This window comes from Dreissena polymorpha, chromosome 2, assembly GCF_020536995.1.
Source record: "Dreissena polymorpha isolate Duluth1 chromosome 2, UMN_Dpol_1.0, whole genome shotgun sequence".
NCBI classification, from domain to species: domain Eukaryota; kingdom Metazoa; phylum Mollusca; class Bivalvia; order Myida; family Dreissenidae; genus Dreissena; species Dreissena polymorpha.
The window spans coordinates 92,043,602-92,065,360 of record NC_068356.1 but is presented as its reverse complement, the minus strand read 5'-3'; the positions used below and the strand labels follow the sequence as shown (position 1 = coordinate 92,065,360).

Below are 21,759 nucleotides of genomic sequence, written 5' to 3'. Positions count from 1 at the left end.
TCTTTGATCTTTTATTTCTGTGTAAAATCTAGTTCATTGGACCAACTGCCATGTTATGTTAGTGGAGAAAAAGCTTAAGATTTTTGGTTGTATTAAGTCACAGGATTCTTATCAAGTTTGTAAATCTCAGTATTTCCAACCAATTAGGCAATGAACTCATTGGGAACCTTGTTCAAAGTCCTTGGGTAAACAGCCATGTAGCTGTGTATTAATATCTGTCTATGAGTAAACAGCCATGTAGCTGTATATTTAAATCTGTCTATGGGTAAACAGCCATGTAGCTGTATATTAAAATATGTCTATGGGTAAACAGCCATGTAGCTGTATATTTTATTTTAAATATGTCTATGGGTAAACAGCCATGCATCAGTAGATTAAAATGTGTCTATGGGTAAACAGCCATGTAGCTGTATATTAAAATCTGTCCATGGGTAAACAGCCATGTAGCTGTATATTTAAATATGTCTATGGGTAAACAGCCATGCACTAGTAGATTAAAATATGTCTATGTGTAAACAGCCATGTAGCTGTCTGTCTTTGGGTAAACGGCCATGTGGCTGTATATTAAAATCTGTCTATGGGTAAACAGCCATGCACCAGTATATTAAAATCTGTATATAGGTAAACAGCCATGTACATTAAAATCTGTCTATGTTTAAAAAAACACATGTACAGTACCAAAATATTTAAATCTGCCTTATTTGGTTAAACTACCATGTACTTGTATATTAAAATCCATACACATGAGAGCGTTATAATGTTTGGCATTTATTGTTTGCATTCACTATTTATGTTAATGTACACAATTTACAATGCAAAGATCCATTAAATTAGAAGCAGTTATATGTAAAATGAGAGATTTTATTACAAATAAATGAAGCTTTAATCGCCCTGAGAATTACCTTATTTCCATGTTATAAATTAAAACATTTGTCTGCAACCATTGGTCAAAAAGTCTGAACAGTCTTAGAGCAGGAATGATACTTTCCACTTAAACTGAAATTTCATTCTGAAGAGATTTCTTAATTTTTTTCTTAAGAGCAGCAGGTGTCGTTCCTGATAAGCATTTCCCGACTGCATAGGTGGGACAACAGTTTTAGCACATGCATTAAGCCCTGTTTTTCAATAATGAGGTTGAAATGCACAATGACTCCTATCTACATGCACCATCATGTCTGTAACCAGGTATGCCATCAACCCGCAGGTACATTCAGGTACCAGCATCAAGAGATAGGGAGAATGAAAGCATTCCTCAAACATAGATCACTGGAGTCCACTGATAAGCCCAACTAGTGTAGCTTTCAGTTCTTGTTTTATTGCTCCAAAAACTCATAAAAGCTGTTCTCCCATACTGGTAAATTATATCAATAACAATTAAATGCAATGTATGTTCACTTAATTCATAGTAATGTGTCATGGTGTTTTTAATACACAGGGAACACACAGCATACATAAAGATGTTGTTGGGACCTAAATTACTGATCATGCTTGAAATAAGTCATAAAAAAGCCACAATCTTTTTGTGGTAGGCATAATCATAATGATCTACAAATTTGCTAATTATAAATTGCAAATACAATCTAGTACAGTAGTTTAGTTGTCCCAAATAATTATATATATTTGTTTAAACCGGAAACATTTAAGAACAGAAAAAACATGATTTACTGCTTATTAAGTGAAACTTATGTCAGCCTGCCAACAAATTGCCTAATAAAAAGAAACAGGAATTCAGTTGTTACATACTTAACTGCTTCTTTAATGGCTTACAATGCGTTGTGCATGCATTTTGTAATCTATGACTTTACTTGATTATTTATGTAATAGAGCTCTGCACACAAAATCCTTGGATTATTTATGTAATAGAGCTCTGCACACAAAATCCTTGCTATTATTAGACACATTTACGGTCGTATGTTTATGAACACCATTAAACTCTCTTCTTTAATTAATGATAATTTTATTTTATTTTCTTAGTGATATGTTTTTTAATATGAACCATTCTGTCCCAGAAATCTATGAAGACACACCTCCCTCTACAACTTCAACATGTCACTAAGCTCTTGACTCAAACATGGCAGGATATATTGCAAATAATTTAACCATTGTCTTTATTTATGGAATTGATGTTTCCATTCTTGTCTTTCTCTTAAAATCTTATTTAAATCATCCATAACCATGATATGGGCACATGTTTTGTGTATGCATTCTCTGTAATTAGATTGTATGACATGCTCAATTTAGTTAAATTCCCAGGACAAAGTTTAATGTTCATTCTGCCCAAGCAGATGATCAAGATTTTGCAAACATTCCTAACATTTGTATGTGCAGTTGTTTGCAATTTCATGTTATCTGAGTATTTCTGTATTTCACATTAAGCAATGTCTGTTTTTCCATTGTTTTGTTTAGCTGATAAAAGGCTTGTTTGACTTTTTTTCAAACTTTAAAGGTCTGTCTGGCTGTCATAAGAGCATGGGATTCAAATGGTATTTCCCACACTCTCTCAGTCTGCCCTTTTGAGTAAGACTAATAGAATTGTCTCAATATTTAAGTCCATGTCAGTATACAATCTTCAAACATGGGTTGGAACTTAAGTTTTCACTCATAGCGCCCTGGGAAAACATGATCAAATGGATGCGCTTAAAGTGTCGTCCCAGATTAGTCTGTGCAGATAAGCAATTGCACAGTTTAATCAGGAACAACAGTTTCGGCCTAAACTGGATTTTCACGTAGGAGAGACTAGCTGTAAACAAAATATTCAATGTACAATAAAGCAGAACGTGTTTAGCCTGATAATTTTGGGACGATACTACGCAGAAGCATTAAGCCCCGTTTTCCCAGAGCGAGGCTCATTAAAAGTGTCTCGTTCTGAGAAAACTGGGCATAATGCATGTGCGTAAAGTGTCGTCCCAGATTAGCCTGTGCAGTCCGCACAGGCTAATCAGGGACGACACTTTCTGCCTAAATTGGATTTTTGCTTAGAAGAGACTTCATATAAATGAAAAATGTCATAAAAGCAGAAAGTGTCATCCCTTATTAGCCTGTGTTGGCTGCACAGGCTAATCAGGGATGACACTTTACGCACGTGCATTATGCCCAGTTTTGTCAGAACACGACTCAAATAAAAATGTTTGATCTACTCATGGTATTGAGAACTATGATGCTGGTAGTAATGTGAATGTTCACACAACAATTTTGATCAGCACTAGGTCTGTATTATGAATTGTTTTGTCTTGCTCACAGACATTGTATGTTATGTTTACATTATGTAAGACTCTATTGCTATGGTCTGCATATTGGATAAACATTCTCGGGAGAGTAGATGAGGAATGCCAGAAAATCAATGGATTTCTATTAAAACATAAAAATAGCAAGCCTAGCTAGATGTTGACAGATTGTCAACATTGCAGAATGATGTATCTGTTCACAACAGCTCTGGAAATAACCAATAATATTTATTGCATAGATTTGCAGATATGCTGGAAATGTTGTTAGAATAGGCATACACAAGTTATTCGTTTCCACAAACATTGCCAAAAAAGTAGGATATGTAGATCGACTGATGAACATATTTATTGATCTTAATGTCTTTTTCAAACAGGCCATAAAATTATACGTCAAGAAAATAAAATTTACACAGCAAATTACGTCAATCCTTTAATTTATAAACACTTTCTATCTTTTCAGGCCAGTCTGATTGAGATCTCCAAGTTTGTTTAACATCCAAACTATTTCACTTACAGGCCAGTTCTCATCGAGATCCCGCACTTTGCGTCACTGCGCGAGAAAGAGCGAGAGATCCAGGTGATGCGTAGCGACGACGGAGAGACCTGGTTCGAGCACCCGATGGTCGCCTCGGACGACGCAGTTGCCAAGGCCATGGCTGGAATATTCGAGGGTGGGAAGCCTGTAGCTAGCATGCTCAGTGAGAACCCCTTTGTGTTTGCTTATGTTTTAGTATTTGAGCCACACAATGGGAAAATGGGGCTTAATGCATGTGCATTATTGCCTATTTTCCCAGAGCAAGGCTTATTATGCCCCCAGATCGAATGATCGGGGGTATATTGTTTTTGGCCTGTCTGTCTGTCTGTCATTCTGTCTGTCTGTCTGTCATTCTGTCCCAAAACTTTAACCTAAAACTTTAACCTTGGTTAAAGTTTTGCAATATTGAATAACTTATTTGGCATGCATGTGTATCTCATGGAGCTGCACATTTTGAGTGGTGAAAGGTCAAGATCAACATGGTAATCCTTCAAGGTCAAATGTCAAAACAAACAAAAAAGCGGCGCATTAGGGGGCATTGTGTTTCTGACAAATACATCTCTTGTTTTTGTGTTGTTGTTGTATGGGAGCTGGGGACCGTTTCAATAAACATCGTAGCACACATTTATGATACGATATATTTTTCGAAGATACATAATTGCTAAAGTCCATATGATTATAAATTTTCAGTACTTAATTAAATACATTGGCATCTTAAGGGCCGTAGTATATTTGACAAGCATGGCGAGCTAGTTCGTCTACTTATTAAGATTACAAAATTCTCTCATAAGTTAAAACTGTCGTACAATCGTTTATGATACAAGCCTGGCTTATGTCTGTCTCAAGTAACTAATGAATAAATAAAGGAAACTTATTAGCATTAGTAATAATTTTGTTTACTTCTGCAAAAGTGGTTTGGTACCTGACTATCTTAAATGTTTGTGAGTTGTAACTTAACAAAAAAGTTCTATTATTTCTGTTAAATAGGTGAGGATTTTGCCATTTTCTGTGACCTGACATTTTCTTGTATGGTAGATATTAAACCACAAAAAATGAAAGACTTTAGTGGTTATCCAAATACCCTAAAATTGATCCAAGAAAATAGTTAAGAAAAAAACAATGATGCTGCTTTCAATAGAACATACTTTTTCATTCAAATTATTATATCAAAAATGTTAACTGCATTTCTTGATTGAACAACAAAGCTAGTATTGCTTCTGTGTAACGTGTCTATGTACAGCTTCAATGTTGTTTCACTTGTGTAGTGTAATTCACACATGTAAAAATTGTTGCATTTGCTTTTTCCTGTAGACATTTGGTGGTTGTTTTTGTTTTCTTCAAAATTTTAGTTAATTATATACATGTTTATGTGCCAGTTTAGTTTTATTTTTTTTACACATTTCCTGGTATTGTGTTTGACTTTCGTTAAAAAATAACAACATAAAGATTCGGAAAGATACTTTTTGGAATAATTTATATTCATAATTTGATAATGAATAGATTGCTAGAGTTCTGTCATATTATTTTTGCAATAAGCTGCATAACCTGTTCATGCAATTCTTGCTGTAAAGTTTTAGCTGAATACACCTTATTTGTTGTACACCTCCATGTTGTATCACTTTTCCCGATATAAATACACCAGTGTATATTGTAAGATGCAATAAACGGTTATTAGTTGAACTCAACTTTATAGAAAACACCAATCATTTTCATTCTAAGACTGTTAAAGAAGTCAAATAATTCAGTTTTTAAACATTTTACAAACCCGTTTCGATTAGGTTTGTATTAATTTAATAGCAATATAATAATTTCACTGTGTCATAAATAAAAAAAAACACCATTATAAATGGTGTATTGCTTTTTAAACAAAACAGCAAAATATTTGTATCTTTCTAACATCATACAATTAATTTATTATTATAAACTATTCAATGTATGTCTTATTTAACTCAGAATTTGAAGGTGAAGACGAGCTAGCGGCTAAGCGTATCACACGCATACTGACCTCTGACCTGCCCCAGTACTTCGCCATCGTGTCCCGCGTACGCATCGAGAGTCAGCTGATCGGGGAGGAGGGCGGCATGATCAGCTCCAAGGTCGTCCCACAGGTGCAGGCGGTGTTCCCCAAGGGGGCCCTCAACAAGAAGATACCCGTCGGCTTACAGGTCAGTAGCTGTTGAAAAAGATAGATTAAAAAAAAAACTTTTGAATATGTAACTAAACGTGAAGATTTTATTCTTGCTGAGGGCAAACTGGGTTTAATTGATGTGGGTTAAGTGTTTTCCCAGTGCTTTCTACTTGTAAATCCCACATTACTTGTGAAGTAAAGGCTAATTATGAAACGTTCTCTAAACAAGTGTGTGACATGTTGGGCTACAGCTAAGTTTTGGTTGAATTGTGTGCTAATAATTACATGAACAATATAAGGAAGTAACATCCCCATGCATTGTTTTCAGGCCCTACCCATCAATCCTGACATCATCTCCAAGCTGTTTGGTAACCGCGTTGCTTGCAGCCCCATCGTAACCGTGGAGCCAAGACGGCGCAAGTTCCACAAGCCCATTACTCTGACAATCCCTGTACCGAAGGCCTCCCAGAAGGGGATGATCAATCAGTACCAGAATGAAAACCCCACACTGAGGCTCCTGTGTAGCATTACAGGTAATGGGAACTTTTTTGGAAGTGGATGAATATTTTTTAAATTTATGTCCCCTTTTGTGAAGTATTTTGGGTGCCGTTGTTGTCAGCATTATCATTCCTTAGAGGTGCGGGTATATAGCTTTGAACCTACATGTATCTGTTGGACAGGGGGCAGGTCAGTCAGTCCATATACCATTTACCATTGGCACTACATCTAGAGAACACTTTTACCTAAAACCATGCATGTTAGTATGTAACTTTACTTGGATAAAAGGTTGACGCCTATCTTTTGACCTTAACAGGTATAAGTTCAGAGTCACGGGGGCTTGTAAGTCATTTCCGCACTATTTTCATAAAGCTTTGACCTACAATCATGCACATTTTTACAGTGGTTATATGTGAGAAAAACTAGATTTGATTTTGAGGTCACCAGGTCCAAGGTCAAGGTCAAATGAGCTTGAAAACAAAAAGAAATTGTTTTCTTCATGATATTTAGAGACTGCTGACCTACGATCATCCTTATTGATATGCTGGTTACTTTGGAGTTAAAAATGATTCCAATTGATTTTGAGATAAGTTAGGGGGTCAAGGACACATGGGCTTGTTATAATAAATTGGTTTCCACACAATATCTTAGGAAAGATTTTACATATGATTATGCAACTTGGTGGTTACTCTGTTGGTTTAAGTTTTAATTAAGGTAACAGGTTTTCATCATGAAATTAGTTTCTGTTCTATGAAACACCATGACCTATTTCCATCTCATGTGTTTGGCTGATTTCATGTGGTGAAAGAAAGAAGCCTATTGATTTTGAGGTCAACAGGTCAAAGATCAAGGTCACATGGGGGCTTGTTTAATGAATATTGTATCCAAACAATATCTAGATAGACTTCTTAGTTGTATATTAGTATGCTGGGTACTCTTGAAACAGGAAAATAAACATTGATTTCAAATCAAGAGATCAAAAGTCAAGGTCACAGGATTACTATGGTGGAAGTCAGGCGCGTACATGTTGTACAAACATCTCTTTAAAATATGTGTTGGCAAATTATTTTTTTTAGTTGTTGGTTAATGTCAGGAATTTATAATTCAATACTGAAAAATGCAGCTGTCCGCTTTTATCTAAAGCAAATTTCTTGCAAAAATAATTTGCTTTAAATGAAGGTGGACAGCTGAAAACGGTAATCATGTTTATTGCTAATGTTTACAATTGTGTTTACCCTCCGCCGCTTTGCGCTGTAGGAAACCACAGTCTAGCAAGAGGTAAATCTGTAAACAAATTTAACTGCTTTTATAGTATGAACACATTAGTATGTTTTCACATTTTTTTCTTATATTTGATATTCCATTTCTATTGTATTTCTATTGTATTCCAGCTATACTAAGAAGGCATGTTTGCATTAATATTTTGTATGTTGACTAACAAATAACACCAGTGTGTAAACAAGTTCTGTTTCAAATGTTCAATGGTTGAACACTATAAGGTGAGCAAAAAAGTATTTATAAAACCGCTTTTATGGCATATTTGATTAATAAAAATCTACGGAAGGCAGAAAGTGTCGTCCCTGTAAGCCTGTGCAGACTCCACAGGCTAATTTGGGATGACACTTTAAGCACATGCATCTGGCCCAATTTTTTGCAGAATGCAGCTCATTTTAAAGTTAATAAACTGTGCATGGCGGTAATACTACTTCCTCTTATTGAAGAAAATATAGCAAGGATGCATTGAGTTTTAAATTTTTGGAATGTTTTCAGCAAGTTTTCTTGGATGCAAGTTTTAAATTTAAGGAATGTTTTCAAGCTTTACCTCTTTTTATTTAGCACTATATACTTAATTCTTTGAATGAACATTAATAATGTATGAAAAACAAACAGCAATAAATTAAAAGAAAGTTGAAAATGTTACTTTCCAAGAAGCTTGTACATTAAGTTTAATACTGCCTTTGAAGTTATCAGATTGTGAATAAAAAACTGGTTGTTCTTTATTAAAGATAAAACTTTTGATAAAACAGTTAAAACCGTCTCTTGATTAGGTTTTGCTAACATTTGTGTATTTTGATTGCAATGTTGATTATTTTTTGCTTGTGTATGATGTGTTTTTGTTAATCTTAAATTAGTGTCATACAGATTACTGATAGTAGTCCCAGTATTTGCATGTGTAACTATAATTGTTTTAGATACACATCAAATAAGGTCTATAAATGTTCAAGGTTTGTAAAGATTGAACCCCAGTTGGATTTCACCAATTAGTGTCTAGCAATAGAAAATGGTAGAAATTCCTTTACCTTTTAATTGTGTAATTGTGTAAGACTACATTTTATATTCCTCAGAAGTACTTTCCAATTCAGTATCTATAAGGAAATGGTATAAATTCCTTGTCATTTTAAGTGTTAAAGAATACCTTTTGTATTACTCTGAAGAAAATTTCAAATTGGTATCTATTAGATATGGTAGAAATTCCTTGTCATTCTAAGTAGATTTTGTAGTTAACTACAATTCAGTACCTATTAGAAAATGGTAGAAATTCCCTGTCATTTTAAGTACATTTATAACTCAGTAGTGATTTCCTATTCAGTATCTTTTAGAAAATGATTGAGATTCCTTATCAAGTTCAAACTTTGATAGATCAATACTCAGGAGTAAAATCCTTGCAATAAGCTGCAGTCTTGAAAAACAGGGCTTAATGCATGTGAATAAAGTGTCTGCACAGGCTTATCAGAGAGGACACTTTCTGTCTAGACTAGATTTTTGTTTAGATGATACTTCCTTTAAAAAAAATAATTAAATAACAACGGAAACTGATAAGCCTGTGCTTACTCTTTAGACACATGCTTTAAACCACTTTTTCCCATATTGGGCCTCAGATTGATTAGTTTGTTAGCTATCTGTGTCATTGTTTGTATTATGCAGTCTGGATTTTAAACTACATTCTGCATGCTTTTATGTAAAAGTACACAGTTTTCTTGAGTTGCACACTTGTAAGTTACTTAACTAGAATGTAGAGAGTTAACCATAAACAATAAAGAATCAGTTTTAACCATCCTGAAAATACCCAACTACTAATAACGAGTCAACTAACCATGCACTTATGATGAATTAAATATATGTAGCATGTTATAAAAAAATATTACCGGATACTCTAACCTGATGTTTACCTGATACTAATCAAGAGTTTTGGTGAGTCAAGTCTTCACCAAATGGTAGTTGTAGCTTACAAGTCACAACATGGTATGTACACAGTGGCCACCAAGGAAAAATTGGCGGTTTTGAAATTTTCCTTCAGAGAATTTGAACAGAAGTTGTTATACTAAGCCAAAAAAAAGACCTAAGAGTAAATGGGGCCACTTAGTACAATATTCTATTTTTAGCTTCACTTTGGTAAAATGGTGCTTAATGCAAGGACGTTAAATGTCATCCCAGATTAGCCTGTTCAGTCTGCAAAGGCTCATCAGGGACAACACTTTCTTCCTTAAATTGGATATTTGCTGGAAGGTGTCCTCCCTGATATCCCTATACAGGTTAGTCTGGGCAGACACTTTACGCATATGCATTAAGCTCTGTTTTCCCGTAGCAGAACTCAAATAAAGTTCCCACATATTTGTGTTCCATGCCTCTATGTCTGACCTATGTTCAATTGTTTCTATATTCATCAGGTGGAGCCAACGCGTCGGTCTGGGAGGACATAACAGAGAACAAGAACCTTCAGTTCACCAATGACTGCGTGTCCTTCACCACCACCGTGTCTGCCAGGTATGCTCATGCAAAAATGATTTAGTTTAATTGTAAACCTATTTATTTAACCCTTTTCCACTCAGAAGCAAAGTAAAAATGGCAATGTGCAAACAGCATAAAACCAGAACAGCCTGCGAGTAAGTCGCAGTCTGTTCAGGTTTTATGCTGTTTGCTGCTCACCAGTAAAAGGGTTGGAAATGAAGTCTGAAGACTTGAATTTTGTAAGAAAGGTCTTAAAGTCAATTTAACTTTCTAAGGGACTACAAATGCGTAAAAATTCGTATCTAAGTGGTAAAGGGTTAAGCTAGGTTTCATCAAAAAAAAAATGCATATTGTAACGCTTCTAAGTCTGTTTCCTGGGTAGAACCAGTTCTTGGTGCCTTTTGTGGGAGATATTAAGAATGCCCTCATAATGGGGATCGAACCAGTGACCTCCCGTTCCCTAGGCAGACACCATATCCATTTCGCCTCTGCAACTTTATCAGCCAGGTATTCTTCTGTGAAATTGATTTGAGCTATGTTGTGCAAAAATGGGTCTTATGCTGTATGTTATTTGTGGCGCTGCTGAGAGCTAATGTCTGAGCTTTTTCGACCCTTAATTCAGCAACATGCAATTTTAAAATAGTTAATTAATTTTGAATTTAAATTAAATAAAAATGTGTTTGTGAAAGGAATCAGAAGCAACAAATTTAAAGTAAATTGCTTAGTGTATTGCCGTATCAAATCTTTTAAGAATTAGGAATATACTGCTTTGCTAATGTCCGTTGGTTGGTCAGTAGACCATTTTGTTTTCACAGAATATAATCTTGACCTTGACGCTTAATCTTCCATGATACAAAGAAGTCGGCTTGTTTTAGCCTTCTTTGACCCTAAAGGTTCATAATTAATGTTTTCTTAACCTTTCTCGCTAAGATACACATTTTGAAACATTTGTAGTCCCTTAGGAATTAAATTAAATAAATTACCTTTCTTACTAGATTTAAGTTTTAAAGGCTTCATTTCCAAACGTAAGGTACACATGAGCAGCAAATAGCTTAAAACCCTAACACACTGCAAGTTGCTCCCAGACTATTGTGGTTTTATTGCTAATTGCATAAATCAATTAAAATTTGCTTCTGATTGTTAAAGGTTTAAACAATGTTTTCACCCGTTCCCAGGTTCTGGCTGATGGACTGCCAGGCGACCACAGAATCTGCTGCCATGGCGACGGACATCTACCACGAGGCGGTCACAGTGCCATACATGGCGCGCTTCGTTGTGTTTGCCAAGCGCACCGGCACTGAGGAGGGTCAGCTGCGTATGTTCTGCATGACTGACGACCGCACGGACAAGACCCTCGAGAAACAGCAGCACTTTGTGGAGGTGGCAAGAAGCCGCGATGTCGAGGTATGTGCCTTGGTTTGGTTCCCATTATGCCCCCAATTGAGATCATGATTATGAGACCTGTTCGCAGAAAATTGGGCTAATTGCATATGCGTTAAGTATGGTCCAATATTAGCCTGTGCTGTTTTTAGTCCCCTACCGTTGAAACCGAAGGGGACTTATGGTTTGCACTCTGTCTGTCAGTCTGTCTGTCAGTCCGTCACACTTTTCTGGATCCTGTGATAACTTTAAAGTTCTTCATATTTTTTCATGAAACTTGAAACATGGATAGCTGGCAATATGGAGATTATGCACGCCATTTCATTTTTTTCCTACGTCAAGAATTCTGGTTGCTATGGAAACAAACAAAATAAATACAATGGTGGAGTTTCACCGGTAGGGGACCATATTGGTTGGCAATCTCTTTTTAAATTTAAAAGGCGTTAGGCCTTAACTATGACATTTCGTTTATTTCGGTATATATTATATAAGATTCATAAATTGAAACATTCATTGTATGCTTTCCGGTGGTTTAAAGAAAAATATCATTGAATTAAAACGAGAAAAATTAACAGTTAAAATAATTCTTTATTTTCACTGTTCATGAACAAGCTGCTTCACTCATGAAAATATTATTTTCTATGATCACAAGTGAATTTAAATTGATATTTGACAAAGTCCAAAAATTATCCATTATATAATTAAGTATGATTTAATACCGTACATTCTGTGCCCAATGCAGGTCTGTGAGGGGAGGCAACAGTTCATCGAGATGGCTGGGAATCTGATCCCTGTCACCAAGTCTGGCGACCAGCTCTTCGTCGATTTCAAAGCTTTTCGAGAGAACCGACTGTCGTGCACACTGCGGGTTCGTGACCAGGACCAAGAGTCAGCCGCCAGAGTGGCGTTCATGAAAGAGCCGAAGGTGGCGCGCGGGGAGGCGCCGCAGCCCCCCATCTGTAACCTGAACATCACACTGCCAGGATGGTCTAAAGTAAGAACCAGAATTGAAAGATTTTAGTCTCCTTTTGGCAAAATAGGATGAAAAGAGTCTGTAATACTGTCATCTGTTACCATAGTATCACCCTGCCAGGATGGTATAATGTACAAGTCTGTGACCCAGGCATCGGACTAGCATGTAATTATTTTCATATCATATCAGGTACCTATGATATTGATCAATCAGGTATCTATCTTGATTTTAAAAACTCTTGAATTTATTGACCAGGTATCTATCTTGCATTTGAAAACTCTTGAAAAGCCCAATCATGTTGCATTTGAAAATTCTTAAAAAAAACAAAACAATCAGATATAATCTTGCATTTAAAAACTCTTAAATATACCAATAAGGTATCATCTTATATTTAAAAACTCTTGAATTAACCAATCAGGTGTCATCTTGCATGTAAAATCTCATAAATTGACCAATCAGGTACCATCTTGCATTTAAAAACTCTTGAATTGACCAATCAGTTATCAACTTGCATTTAAAAACGTTTATATTGACCAATCATTTTGCATTCAAACACTCATGAATTAACCAATCAGGTATCATATTGCATTTGAAAACTCATTAATTAACCAATCAAGTATCATATTGCATTTGACAACTCATGAATAGACCTATAAGTTATCAACTTGCATTTGAAAACTCTTCAATTGACCAATCGAGTATCATCTTGCATAAGAAAACTCTTCAATTAACCAATCAGTTATCATCTTGCAATTGAAAACTCTTGAATTGACTAATCCGGTACATAAGATTATCAGCAGATAAGATTATCCTCATCTTTCATCAGACCTTGTGTTTCTTTTTCAAGGCTTACCAGGAATACCACTTTCCGCTTTTATGGTATTTTTCGTTAAACAAAAGTTTCTTGTAGCAAAAATCCAGTGTAGGCAGCAAGTGTTGTCCCGGATAAGCCTGTGCAGACTGCACAGGCTAATCTTGGACAACACTACGCACATGCATAAAGCCCTGTTTTCCCAGAGTGGAGCTAATTTCTGTTCTTTCTTCCAGTCTTCTTCAACCATGGAGCTGGAAGGTGAGTCCTCCCTGGAAGTCAGGAAACGACACTCACTCTTGAGAGAACACGGAATCGGTGAGATTTTCTTGTTAGAAGTTCACTCTGAAGAGTTTTAAATTAAGTTTTTCTTTATCATTCAGAAAGGCAAACAACCACACATTTCAAGAAATCGCACTTTTAAAACTTTCGCCTGTTTGACATGTTAATGGGAATAAGGCAATTTTATTGAAAAAAACACCATTTTTAAGGGGAAAAAAATCATTATTTTTAAAGAAAAAACTCACAATTTTTAACAGTAAAATGTGTTAATGTTTAAGGAAAACATAAATATACTGCAATATTTTTTTTATTATTAAGAAAAGATTTTTTTGTTAACAGTTCTAGAAGACAGCTACAGTCGTGCCCAGATCAAGCTGGCTGACGTGGCTGACTGCGTGCGCGGTGACTGGGTGATACTGGCCCATCAGCTGGACATCACGGGGCCGGAGATAGATACCATCAAGGCTGACTACAGGACCGTGGATGACCAGGCCCTCGCCATGCTGAAACTCTGGGTCAATAAGAAGGGGCCTGAGGCCACCGGTATGTGTGCAAGCTTGTGTAGAATGTGATACAGTGGATCTTGGGAATATATGTTGTTTACAATGTGTTGACTTAATAACTAGTGTTCTTTATATTAAATTGGCCTTGCTCTAGGGAAAAAACAAGGCTTAATGAGTGTATATAAAGTGTTGTTCCATATTAGCCTGTGCAGACGACACAGGCTAAACAGGATGACAAGTTTCTCTGTTATGGTATATTTTGTTTAAAGGAAGTGCCTACTTAAAAATCCAGTTAAGGCGCAAAGTGTGATCCCAGATTAGCCTGTGCAGGCTTCACAGGCTTATCTGGGACGACACTTGATGCACAAGCATGAAGCCCTGTTCTCCAGATGACGGCTCATATATTATTGACCATGTGTTTATTTAAACATTAAACTAGGATTTAATATTGTTTTGTTCAAAGTTATTATGAACAATAAACTAGTACTTCATGTAGTGAAATCGTTCATGTTCACACAATGTGCATGATATTTGTGAGAAACCAGCAATGATATTAGTGAGAAACCTGCAATGATATTTGTGAGAAACCAATTATTTAAAAACTGTAAGTCAATGTTTTTGATCGCATGATGCTTTAAATTTTGATGAGTGCAACAAATATTACATTAACACTTCTTGCAAAGTAGTCTATTTTGTTTGTGAGAAATTATACTGGCTTGGACTAAATTGGAGATTTAACTCTCAACATCTAGCAAAATATCAATGCAGATGAGGTCATAATCTTGGAAGGTATGCAAAAGAGATCTATCGTAAATTTCAGGAAATGCTCTCGAAAATGGTTTACGGCAAGTTGGACGAGAGGATGTTATTAGAAAGACAATGTACAATGTAGAAGCTGTCCAGGATGAGCTTGAAGCTGCAGCAGCTAGAGCAGCCATGGACCAATCAGGTATCAGTTTACATTTTAAAATGAATTAATTGACCAATCAGGTATTGTCTTGTGGTTCAATTATTTTTTTTTATCAATCGGGTATCATATTGCATTTCAAAATACTGTGAAACCATTATTATTCGTCCGACATTATTTTTCGCGTTTTTCGTCCTTCGACCGATGGACGAATTCAAGATCCTAACGAACAATCATGTCCCATATTTGAAACAAATAAGACTGAATTACCGTAGGCATGAGGCATTTAAATCCAGTGTAATCCACGCATATACACACGGCTCGAAATTAACACTCGCACACTCGCAAAATGCGAGAAAAAAAGATTGCAAGGTAAGTTATAAGCCACTAGTATTTTTTGCATATAAAGAGTGAAAAAAAAAACGAGTTAGCCTATATTGCTTTAATGCGATCGACGGCATGAACGCTAAACCGTAGGTCAATTTTTTGAACGTCCGAATACCCATATGCGGAAGCGCGCAACTTGTTTGTTGACTGGTATACTTATAATACAGATACACAGATGGTATTGATACAAAGAACATGAAACAGTCGACTATTCACACTCAAGTTAAATCCGGTTTTGACACAAAGGGGTGTTCATTATACAGTGTACTGACAACTGACATTTCCTGTAAAACGCGAATGCAATAAGGCTGTATCGAATGCGTCGACTTCGTTTAGGTATAATAGTGTTGATTAGCGCTAATTGTTAACAACTTTATTACCCATTGTGTGTATTGTGTTTTTCAGGGGTGTTGCAGATTATACAGCCTACACGCGGCGAATCCGGATTAAAGACAATACTATTAAACGCAATTAAAATATGACGATGTGTGAAATATACTATGCGCTTTGTTACAAATTAATAAAGAACATTTTGATTTGTGTTTGGTTGTTTGGTTTCAAATATTTACGATGCAAAACGCTTGAAACTTTAATGAAATATGACCAAAATAATTTGCTTACGATAATTATAACCCATAATGTTCGCACCTTCTCTAATTGGCGCCGATAAAGGTAAGATTGTAATCAGTTTGACCGTGATAGTAATGGAAAAAGACTAATTGGCAATTGGCTTCGTTGTTTAAAACACTTGTTAACGATTATTCAGTCCAACTTATCCGCTAATCATAACAAAGAACGTGTCAATGACATAAAATGATAAGGGACAGTTACTATCACCTAAAATAACAGACTTGCTAATTGGCATATGCCAATCAAGGCCCACCTCCTGCAAGTGACTACCAAGTGCTGCACCTCTCTTTCCCCAGCACAATGTTTTCGCAACCGCGTATTACATGTATTACAAACAAATCGGACGTATTTTGTTTTGTTTTTTCAAAACCAGAAATGGACGAATTTAAGAGCGGACGAAATAGTCATTTTTATGAAAAGGGCGAAATTTTGTGCCGACGAAAATAAATGGTTTCACAGTATGTGAATTGACCAGTCAAGTATCATCTTGCATTTGCAAATTCTTGAAGGTTCCAATAAAGTATTATTTTGCATTTGAAAAGTGTTTAATCGACCAGTCTTGTATTGCCCCTATTTCTGAAAACTTTAATTGACCTACCAGCTAACCTGTACCATATAATGTTAACTAATGACTGGCCCTGTCATTCAAATTCTTAAAACAGTTGTAATTTTATAACTGGAAGGCATGTACATTTTGATTGACAATGAAATGTTCTAGCTAAATAATCAAAATATTCATGTCTCAAATAAAAACAAATTGTTTCCATCTATTCCCAGGCTTCGACAATTTCGCAGAAGAGGTTGGAATTTCGCGGGAGTCCTCCTTAAGAAAAGGAATGTCGCTGGATGTGGAGTTTGATGAGAAAGACATCGTCAAGGTAATAGAGTTTACAGTGATTTAAGACACTTGATGGTGAAATAAAAGTCCTTCCCAGTTGTATTGTATGGGTGGTTGTACATTGGAGCCTTGCTTAAGGAAAATGGGTTAAGTACATGTGTGTACAGAGTTGTCAAAGATTAGCCTGTGCAATCTGTACAGACTATTCAGTAACCCCACATTAGCCTGTGCAATCTGTACAAACTATTCAGTAACCCCACGTCTGCCTAGACTGGCTTTTTGCTATGGAGAGACTTCCTTTATAGGAAGATTTAAATATAAGCGTTGTTCCTGACCAGCTTGTGAAGGCTGCACATGCATTAAGTCCCCCATTCCAAGAGTGAGGCTTGACATGTGTTTTGTTTGTTTGTGGGGCGCCAGAGCCATGTCCTTAAAAGTTGGTGTTCTTTGTCAGTGATTTTAAATCCCAGTGTAAAATAACTGTTAAAGATTGACTTGTTCAGATATGTTTTGTAAATTTGGTACATTAGAAAATCTTAGAAGTGATCTAGAAGTTTTGTTCTGATGCTTTGTCTGTTAAGATTTATTTCAATTGGGTACTTAAATTATACAATTATTGTCAGACATACTGCATTATGAAATAGGAAATCAAGTGTATGAAGCAAATTGTTAAAGCTAAAAGCCTACCAACTGGTAGAGCGTTATTGGTTGTATTCAATGCAAAAGAAAGAGTGTCAATTGTTGGATATAATGAGGTGTTTTTTTTTAAATTATTTCTTTCTGCCTTAAATAAACATATAGAAAAGACATTTAAGCAACAACTTTAAATTCTGCTTTACTGCCTGTAGAAATTCCTTTGGTACAGAAATATATACCGTAATTGCTCTATGCTTTCGGACACTTAAAAATAATTAAAATTTTTCATGTTCGAAAACTTAGATACAAAAAATATTCACAAAATACAGGTGTCCGAAAACTTAGAGTCGAAAATTTAAGTGTCCGAAAAAAGCGTCAATTGTATCAACGACTACCGGTAATAGCACGCGCTTGTAAAATACCATGCCGTATAGTATAAATAACAGTTATATATTTTTGCACTGCATTTTAAATAATTTTAAATGCTATATTTATTTGACAGAAAGTTACTGCAAGTTTGTACTTTGACCGACGAGTTCAAAGATGCGCATGTGATGTACCGATACTCGCTAGTATGAACCTGTAATTAACGCATTAAAAAAGCAAACTATGAATTCTTTGTTTGGTCATTTCAGATAATTGTTGTCTAACTCCTTCCATTGTTCGTAAAATTTGCAATAGGGTGCATCACACTTTGAAGCGTTTAGTATTTGTCACAGTTATTTTACTGAGAAGGGTTGGAACAATTTCGATAGATAATTGAACTGTTAATTGGCACTACCCATGGTAATTGTCACAACACTTATTATACTATCGGGCGAAACCATTGTTTAATACCAGCTTACAAGGTTATTTACCCAATAACGCAAATGTATTGGTCCGTTGCCCTCAGGCATGCACCTGCCATGCTTTAAGATGTTAATCTGGTTGTAAAACCCCTTGATCGAAGTGTCATTAGATATGGAAACAGGACCGAAATTTGATAAAATAACGCTGTGAAATATACTGTCCGAAAACTTAGAGACATTAATTATGGACGAAAACTCGTGTGTCCGAAAATTAAGAGTCACGAAAAATAATTATTTTTGCTAAAAAAAAGGGTGTCCGAAAACTTAGAGTGTCCGAAAACATAGAGTAATTACGGTAGATGTTTAGTGTACCGTAAAATAGCGTCAGTACTGCAAACATTTTCTCCCTCATTTTTGTTATTTCAAATACATTAAAGGCTTCTACTCTTTTTCCTTTTATTAATATATATTTCCTTATGTTTTTTTACATTAGCCTATTATTTCTGTTAATCATTCAAAATATACAAGTTGCTTTATTTTGGAGAAAATAGGTTTTACAAAGTTAAAATAGGGAAGCTTATAAGTTAAAAGTCAATATAAGTTGTCATAATCTGTGTTCAGAGTTATGGTGTCCACCTAGCAACCGGGATCTCACTGCTTCAATCCCCACTGTAGGGTTGTTCTTAGATCTTAATGACATCCGAGTACTGGTTCTACCAAGACATTGGACTTGAGAGTATTTCAATAAGCCTTCATATTTTGATGCAATCAAGGTTAAATAAATACATTTAAAATTAACTAAACTAAAGTGGTTGAATATGTTTCATGCATGGTTGGTTTTTTGTTCCCATAGATACAGCAAGATCTACAGGTGAGAGTCATGGACATCGTTTTCTTTTTCAAAATCCGACTTTTGTGCTGCGTCTGTGCATATTTGTGTTAGTGATGTTGTTATTGGTCGTTTTCTATTTTCAGTCGTGCAGACACAAGTTTTACTTTCTGATATGTTGTGTGTTAGAAATTTTAAGTTGTTTTCATGGTGGTCACACTTAGCTGATGTGTTTTGGGAAATATTGAAATATCATTTTCGGAACATTCATTCAAGCTTGTTTTGTTTTTATGCCCCCTGAAGGAGGGCATATAGTGATCGCACTGTCCGTCACACTTTGGGTTTAGGTTTCGAAAAATGCTCATAACTTCTATGTCACTTCAGATGTTACCTTCATATTTGGTATGCATGTGTATATGGACAAGGCTTTTCCATACGCGCACAAATTTGGACTCCTTTGACCTTGACCTTGAACTTGGGGTCTGCGTTTAGGTTTTGAAATCTGCGTTAAGCTTTCGAAAAATACTCATAACTTCTATCAAAGCGTTTATCGGGGGCATATGTCATCCTATGGAGACAGCTCTTGTTTGTTTTTGAACTTTGTATTTGTTACTTTGTTCATCTCTCGATCGTTGCTAGTAATTTCACACGTCATTTGCATCTTTGAGGGATTTTATACAGTTGAATGACAGAAATTTTAACTAACAGTACCGTTTTCAAAACCAGTATGTCGTTAAGTAAATACTCAGTATGTTGAAACATACATTTTGTTTTCATGAAACAACATAACAAAAATTAGTTTATATATTTCATTAAGCTTTTTATGCACCGCCAAATGTAGGGTGAAATAGAATTGGTGTTGTCCGTCCATCTGTCCCTCTGTCCTTCAGTCTGTCTCTCACAAAATTTATTTTTTGGAGGGAAATATCAATTCAACAAATTTGCTTGTTAAGAAATATTGTTGGATAGATAAGGTGGCACTCGTAATGAATCGCTCATAATGTTATACATATTATGTCAGTGCGCATTTAATTGACTTGCAACTTTAAGTTTTAGCTTCACATGTTTGGTGTCTGTTCTAGATCTGTCTTGTTTGGTCTTTGTGTTAGAGATTTTTTCTTAGACGAGTGATTTTACAGAATATTTCTTATTTAGTTTTGAACTAAGGTCAGGGCTATACTTGGTGAGTACTAAACATGCCGTTGACGGATAATAAGGCCTTGAGAAAATAAAAGAAAATAAGGAGAAGAGTAAAAAAAAATTGGTGGCAATGCAAAATGTTTCCATTAATCTAATGAAGGCCTCTCCAGTTCATTTTATGCATGCACCAACAAACTGCAGAAGAACAATTATCCCGCTGCTGAGAAACCAGTATATTTTACATATAACATGTCAAAATATGATTTAAAAAATATTCTAAGAGCCCTTTTATATCCTTTGTGAATTATTTGTTTTTCTCAAGATAAAAAATTCCCATTCTCTCAGCTGTCTATGATGTTTCTCATAGTTTTATTAGGCAAGAATTTTGAGAAAATGACTCATAATTGTCGCATGTAATGAACATGGATACAAAATGCAGCTAACACAATGAAACTTCTACGTAAATGACACTGCTACATATATGACACTGCTACATATAAGACACTGCTACATATATGACATTGATACATATATGACACTGTTACATATATGACACTTCAACATATATCACACTGCTACATAAGTGACACTGCTACATATATGACACTAGAATGTTCGGTGTTTTTCAGGAGTCAGAATCAGCCAATGAGGATTCAGATGACGGTGAGCAAAGGCTGAAAAAGAGAATTGCCCCACATGCACCCTCTGAAGGTACACAAAGACATATACTCTCATAAAATGTTATTTTGTGCTGTGCTGTGGGAAAATGGGGCTTAATGCATGTGTGTTAAGTGTGATCCCAGATAAGTCTTGCAGTTTGCATAGGCTTATGAAGGAAGACACTTCCCGCTCTTATCATACTATTTGTTTAAAGGAAGTTTTTTTTTTTAACAAAAATCCAGCTAAGGTGGATATGCTGTCCCTGATAAGCCTCTGCAGATCATTAAGGCTATAATCTGGGACAACACTTTACACTAATGCATGAAGCTTGCTTTCCCCCCAGCAAGGCTCTTATTTAGCGTGGTGATTAAATATTTAAGATACCACACTTGGTTGGTGGTTCAGGGCTGTTTTTACTTGTTTAGCAAGAGCCTTATATATGCCCCTTCCCCCTAGAGAATTTAATTAAAATGATGCAATGTTTCGCAAATGTCAAGCTTTCGTTGGGAATTTCTTCCCCTTTTTCAGTTGTGATGATTTGTTTTCCCGAAAATGGAAGGCCCGACCCTTTCCCATAATTAAAGAAACAAAAACCTGATGGTTCGATGGAAAACAATATGCTGTATGTTATAATAAAAATATAAATAATTCTCTTGACCATTTCTTAGAGATGTAGCCAATGAGGAGAATTCTTCTTTTATGTTTGAATAGAAGAACATTCCATGATACTTACTTGCTAAAATGCTAGTATGTGTGAATACCTATAGGAGCATTATAAACAATATTTATGCTGATTCTGTTATTGTTTCATGAGTTAGTGCTCATTGTGTGCTCATACCGGTAGCTCATTCTTTGTCATGTTGTGTTCTCAGTGTTTAATG

At 35.6% G+C, this 21,759-nt stretch overlaps 1 protein-coding gene across 8 annotated transcripts in view; it reads left to right on the top strand.

Moving 5' to 3' along the window:
- Window positions 1–21,759, top strand: part of LOC127868048 (ankyrin-2-like) — a 211,708-nt gene that overhangs the window by 99,025 nt on the left and 90,924 nt on the right. For all 8 annotated transcript variants that reach the window (XM_052409624.1, XM_052409621.1, XM_052409619.1 and 5 more), the window contains 12 exons: window positions 3,741–3,922; window positions 5,713–5,924; window positions 6,216–6,420; window positions 7,643–7,663; window positions 10,054–10,150; window positions 11,290–11,518; window positions 12,237–12,488; window positions 13,515–13,596; window positions 13,900–14,103; window positions 14,884–15,012; window positions 16,765–16,865; window positions 20,848–20,929. In XM_052409624.1, the coding sequence (XP_052265584.1) occupies window positions 3,741–3,922; window positions 5,713–5,924; window positions 6,216–6,420; window positions 7,643–7,663; window positions 10,054–10,150; window positions 11,290–11,518; window positions 12,237–12,488; window positions 13,515–13,596; window positions 13,900–14,103; window positions 14,884–15,012; window positions 16,765–16,865; window positions 20,848–20,929 (1,796 nt within the window). The remainder of the gene's footprint in view (window positions 1–3,740; window positions 3,923–5,712; window positions 5,925–6,215; window positions 6,421–7,642; window positions 7,664–10,053; window positions 10,151–11,289; window positions 11,519–12,236; window positions 12,489–13,514; window positions 13,597–13,899; window positions 14,104–14,883; window positions 15,013–16,764; window positions 16,866–20,847; window positions 20,930–21,759) is intronic.